At 35.1% G+C, this 2,483-nt stretch overlaps 1 protein-coding gene across 1 annotated transcript in view; it reads left to right on the top strand.

The window, feature by feature from the left end:
- LOC106871566 (inter alpha-trypsin inhibitor, heavy chain 4) overlaps positions 1–2,483 on the top strand; it is a 29,071-nt gene that overhangs the window by 16,605 nt on the left and 9,983 nt on the right. Inside the window, exons 10-11 of the mRNA XM_052968104.1 lie at positions 582–671; positions 1,970–2,074. Coding sequence (XP_052824064.1) covers positions 582–671; positions 1,970–2,074 — 195 coding nt within the window. The remainder of the gene's footprint in view (positions 1–581; positions 672–1,969; positions 2,075–2,483) is intronic.

The following is a 2,483-nucleotide window of genomic DNA, read 5'->3' as shown; positions in this document are numbered from 1 at the left end:
TTATTTTTCTTTATTTCTCTTAATATTTACAAACAAATAGTTAACAGAGAAGACCTGCTCTATCCAATTTAAGTTACGCTTTGGCCACATGGAGAGGATGGATAAGGAGCAGATGGTAAGAAGGGTGATGAAGGCTGAAGTGGTAGGCAACAGAACTAGAGGCAAGCTTCGGTTTGTGTGAATGGATGGAGTGAGGAAAGCTTTGGTAATTAGAGATATTGGAGTGAGAGAGGCAAGAGAGTTTATAAATAACAGGAAAGCTTGGAGAGTGTTTGTGGACAGATGAGTGAATTTTGATGTTGTTCAAAGGGTACAGAACCAGTATGGTGCAGCGGGCAGCATATGCAGTCGGGCCCCGCTACTGATATTGGGGGTTGCGTTCTTTGCCTTGACCCGAGCATAGAACTGGGCTCACCCCTTTGTATTTGAGAAATGAATGGAATGCCTGGGATGTGTCTTGCTGTGGCTACCCCCTCCTAAAAAAATGGGGAATAGGCCTGGGTATATGATATGATATATTTTAGATTTCAGATATATTTTTACAATTTTTTAATATAATTTGAATTTAAATATTATATTAGCCACAACACCACCAATGACTGTTCCCCGGTCAACCAGAACTTCACAAAGAACCCCACGAAAACCACTGCCAATTCTTTCACATATTCCTGGTAAGAAAACACGTTACATTTATTTACACGTTTTTAAAATGATACCTTTTTGCTTTTAAATATGCCTAATTCTTTATCGAGATACTCCAACCAATATATTGACACATTTGTAATGTATAAATATTGTAAAGAGTTAAATATTAAAAATGAGTCAGCAACTTTCGTTTCTTAGATTTAAGATGTAAAATTTAAAATTATTCTTCACACCCTTTCGTCATTAATACCAATATATTAAAGAATTTTGTATGTGATTTGTATTGAATGGTGGTAATGCTGCGCGCTACCATCGACACTATTTTCTTCAAGAATATTTTATCTGTTCACACATTCGACACCCATTAGACAGTTTAGGCTCTTTTTAAGCAACTGTCCAATGTTAAGCTCTTAATAAATCTTTTGGGATGGTTTATAACTGTTGCCGTTTTCCCCAAGATTAATATGCGTATATCTTATGTTAATATTAACGTTTTTGTTTCATACTAAAGCTCCATATCGAAATAAGATATATAGGTATATGGCACAACCAAGATGATCAATTATTTGTTTATAATAAATTATCATAATTTATTTCTAAATATGTTAATGTGTTATAATCAAGGTATTTAGTTATTTAGAAGCTGAATATTCCACTAATTAGTTCACTTAAGTTACTATGTTTTTTTAATCATTAAAAAAACTCTTCTATGGAAATTTACGGTTGATTAACCTATTATGAAACGAACAGAGAAAACTTTGTATCTTTTCAATATCATTATAGAATAAGGCAGCGAGCTGGCAGATTTGTTAACATGTCGGACAATAATGCTTAGCGATATTTCGTCCGTCTTTACGTTCTGAGTTAAGATCCCTCTGAGGTCGACTTTGCTTTTCCTTCTTTCGAGATCGATAAAATAAGTACCAGTTGAACACTGGGGTCGATATAATCGACTTACTTCCTCCCAGAAATCCCTGGCCTTGTGCCAACATTTGAAACCAATATTATTACAGGATATAAATTCCATAATATATTTGTTTCGTAGCTTTCTGTCCGAGTAACAGAAAAGGACTGATTTTTTTCGTTTACAAACTTATTAATAGTTCAAATATGCTTAGGGTATGTACACATTACTGCTTTGCGTTTCTATTAAGTCTTTTCTTTTAGTATTTCATTCACAAATATGCGTACCACCATATGTGTATGAGTGTGACTGTCATTTACTTAGTGAAAATACATAAACATATTTACATTCACACATTTTATTAATAGAAAACTGCTACGTTTGGAAATTATTTCTATTTGTTTTACTTTGTATTTCTAGCCATTTTACTAAAGCCATTAAACTGTAAGGCAGAACTGTGTTTCACTGATAGTATTCAATGCAGAAACCAAACTGATATTGTGCTTTTGGCTGACAGAGCAGCAAGTAAGTGATTCAATATTGCATTATATCTATCGAAATATAACTTGCCATTGATATGTTTTCAAGAACAGAATGAAATATTGCATGCGTTTTCCGAAAGTTTTGCACAGGATTTGATGTTCTATTTGCACTTTATTGTTGAAGAGAGTGACTTCAAAGTTTTTTAGTATTGGTTTCAAATTTTTGGCACAAGGCCAGCAATTTCGAGGACCTCAGTGCTCAATTGGTATTTATTTCACCAACCCCGAAAGGACGAAAGGCAAAGATAACCTCGGTGGAATTTGAACTCAGAAGGTAAAGAGACAAAATGCTGCTAAGCATTCTGCCCGGTGTGCTAACGATTCTGCCCGGCGTGCTGACGATTCTGCCCGGCGTGCTAACGATTCTGCCCGGCGTGCTAACGATTCTGCCA

Source organism: Octopus bimaculoides, chromosome 5 (genome assembly GCF_001194135.2).
Source record: "Octopus bimaculoides isolate UCB-OBI-ISO-001 chromosome 5, ASM119413v2, whole genome shotgun sequence".
NCBI classification, from domain to species: Eukaryota; Metazoa; Mollusca; class Cephalopoda; order Octopoda; family Octopodidae; genus Octopus; species Octopus bimaculoides.
Note: the sequence above shows the minus strand (reverse complement) of the source record. Positions and strands in the feature narration are given on the sequence as shown.